Below are 3,470 nucleotides of genomic sequence, written 5' to 3'. Positions count from 1 at the left end.
ATTAAAAGGGGCAGTGGGTTAAAACTTGGGGAATCCAACCTCATCCTATAAACTTAAGCCCAGGCTGGTGCAAGACATCCTGTTATAAATTCTATTATTGACATTCTACTTTTTTTTTCCCATTAGAATTTATTCGCACAATTTTTTATTTTATCAAATTATTTTCTTATTCTTTCTTATGAATTATTATTTTTATCTATTTATTCTATTTTAATGTTTTTTTCTTATAACATTGTAAATAGTTAAGTGAGTCTTTTGCAGGAGACTATAACCTTCCCATAATCAATTGTAAACAAAAAATGTAACTGGTATATTTTCCGCATAACCAAGGTCCATCAGGCCGATATGGTATTAAATAAAAATATATAGAGAAGTGGTCTGACCTTAGATTCGTAGAATTGGATTTCACTGAGTAGATTTTAGCTGCTAAGTTGAGATAAACAATGACGCACTCGTATTCATATTACATTTCGTGTATTATGTATGTATGTTATTTATGCTGTAATAGTAGCACCATATTTGTTGGTAGTATACGTAAGTAGACAACACTACGGTTAGTCATGATGTGGCGTCAAAGATGCTTTTCATAATGTTGCCGAATGGATCAATCAGTATATAATTGATCGCTAGGGAAACATAATGGAACAAAGATAAATAATATCATATAGAACTTGTTTGAGGTACTTACCGCAAGGGCCGTGGTATTTGATCTGGAGCCCTCCTTCCACTGCGCAGCTGGCCTTGTTGAAGGAGCACATATCCCTGTAGTCCCGACCATCGGACCCGCAGAGCGGCCGGGAGCCGGAATGATCGCCGTAATCCGGACAGCTCGTCGGGCAGACGCACTTGGGATCGTCCCCCTGAGGTGAGAGAACGCAACGAGCGCCCGGGCGGCAAGATACCGTGTCACACGGATCGTTTCCCCCTAGCGGTAGGTAACACGGCGTCACCTTGGCCACCAGGGCTCCCATCACCATCGCAAGAATCCTTATCTCCATATTATGTCCTCTTTTCTTTTCCCATTTCTGCGGAAATTTTATTTTTTAGTTTCAATATTGTTTTTCTAGTTTTTGGAAGTCTGGTATGGTTGATTTTTCACATGGATAAAGATTATGTATCAGTGATTGGTCAAAATGTAAACAAAGTAATAAGGTTTTTAAAATGGAATTGTGTTAATCAAGAAATATCTGTGTGTTAATCATTCTGAGCGATCAGGATGAAAAGGAACGCAAACTAGGTATTTAATGAATTCTGACGTTTCAAGCAACACGAGCTCCTTCATGATACAATGAAGATGAATATATAGAATTATGTTAAATGAAAAGAGAATCAAAGAGCTGAATTTATTTTTATTATTTATTTTTTACTCAAACAAATTTTTCCTCTTCGTTGTTACTTTTTTATTTTATTTTTTTATTTTATATATATATATATATATTAACTCTAAGTACTTTATAATTTTCAATCTTAAGATAGCAACCTAATGTATTTAGGCAGCATATATGAATAAAGTATTTCTCTCTTGATTAGGGGGGGTATAGTCTCATACAAAAGACACCCCTAACCATATGGTTACTTTATTTAGAACTTTGTATATACAAAGTCCTAAATAAAAAAGAATTAAGATAATATAAATAGATTAAAATCACAATTTAAAAAATAATAATAATCAAAGTAAATACCGACAGGTAAAGGACAGTGACTTAAAACTTGGGAAATCCAAACTTCTTCTGTAAACTGAAGGTCATGTTGGTGCAGGACATCCTGTTATAAGTTCTATATTTATCGATTCTATTATTGACATTCTACAATTTCATTTTATTTTTTTACGATTAGAATTAATCAAGCCTTCAATTATTTAGTTTATTAAATCCATAAATATCGTTGTTTTTGTAAGCTAATCAGAAAAGCAAAATTGTGATCAGCTTTTCTTTTTCTCTCTTATGATTTATTATTTTTATCTATTTTTTTTTCTTGTAACATTATCAATAGTTAAATGAGTCTTTTGCAGGAGACTATAACCAACCTCCCCATAATCAACTGTAAACAAAAAATGTAACTGGTATATTGACCGTATAACCAAGGCCCATCAGGCCGATCTGGGCCCTGTTTCATAATGAAAGCTAATAGTATTAGTTCAAAATACAAGTATAGAGACAACGTGTTAATTACACTAACACATTTATTTTTTCATGATAGAGAGTACTATTAGTGATATTACAGAAGTTAAAAAGTACTAAAGTACAAGTTACTATTGTACAAGTCAGTTTAATTGTATTAAGTTAAATCGTATTAGTTTGTAATTTATTAAATAAAAATATATAGAGAAGTGGTTTGACCTTAGACTCGTAGAATTGGATTTCACTGAGTAGATTTTAGCAGCTAAGTTGAGATAAACATTCCATCACTCGTACTGTGTGGCAGATTGTAATATCTATCAATAAATAAATCTTCTTTGCTTAAAAAAAAATAATTTAATAATAATTATAATCAATAAAAAATTTTGTTAATTGTATTTTTCGTCAACTTCTATCGTATCTTGTTTAGTATTTATATATAATTAATTTATCTATAATTATGGTTAACAAATAACAAAAAAAAATTTGAAACACTGTTTTTAATTATGAATCAGAAAATATTTAATAAAAACAATAGAGCATATCTACCCAAATTTATTTATATTATCTTTATAACCTATTCATTAAGAAATAAATGTACCACAAATCCTGAAAAATAAGCAGGGAAGTTCAAGGACGCGGTGATTTATTGTTTACTGGGGTACCTTGGGCCTGCCCAACATAATGTGTAGCAGTGATCCACGGTACGATATGACAGTATCTTTTGAGGTTATGTATTTAGCAAAGATTTTTAATCAAATAATGATTTTGAAAGAATACACATATTTAAACAAATATTTATCAAATGAAAAAAAAAATTCTTTTCCAACCCAAAAATACAATATTTAATGTTATTAAATAACTGATACAGAAATATCTACCTAAAACAGGTTGACTGGTTTTGCCCAGAGCAGACGTCTATGTGTTAGCCCAAAAAATTTTTTTCCACGGTAAAACTTATATCCCCTACTATTTAGATATTTTTCGTTGTTAAATAAATCATTTTTTTAAATGACAAATATTTAAGTTTATGACGTTACTAAGTGTAATTGCTAATTACATGAGATTGTCAACAGATAAAGAAATATTGTTGATTTTAAATAAATAGACAAACCAACAACTCCATCAAAATCAGTTGCTTTTGCAACTTATGTATTGCCCCAATCTTTAAATCTCATATAATATACTGAACATTTTAAACATATTTCCTTGAAGTTTATTATTAATAATACAGTTTTAACAATATAGATAATCACAGACATTTTTCGACAGTTGTCAGTGTATTCATAATTATTTCATTTAATTTTTACAAAAATATGTAAAAAAAAGTTGATGATGGAACAATACATTGTT

At 30.3% G+C, this 3,470-nt stretch overlaps 1 protein-coding gene across 1 annotated transcript in view; it reads right to left on the bottom strand.

The window, feature by feature from the left end:
• Positions 1–3,470, bottom strand: part of LOC106679283 (agrin) — a gene marked incomplete in the record, with an annotated part of 134,309 nt that overhangs the window by 79,640 nt on the left and 51,199 nt on the right. Inside the window, 1 exon segment of the mRNA XM_067053555.1 lies at positions 689–1,025. Within this exon segment, the coding sequence (XP_066909656.1) occupies positions 689–998 (310 nt within the window).

Source organism: Halyomorpha halys, unplaced genomic scaffold (assembly GCF_000696795.3).
Source record: "Halyomorpha halys isolate HHAL.00 unplaced genomic scaffold, Hhal_1.1 Scaffold191.1, whole genome shotgun sequence".
In the NCBI taxonomy this organism is placed as follows: domain Eukaryota; kingdom Metazoa; phylum Arthropoda; class Insecta; order Hemiptera; family Pentatomidae; genus Halyomorpha; species Halyomorpha halys.
This window is presented reverse-complemented; position numbering and strand designations above follow the sequence as displayed.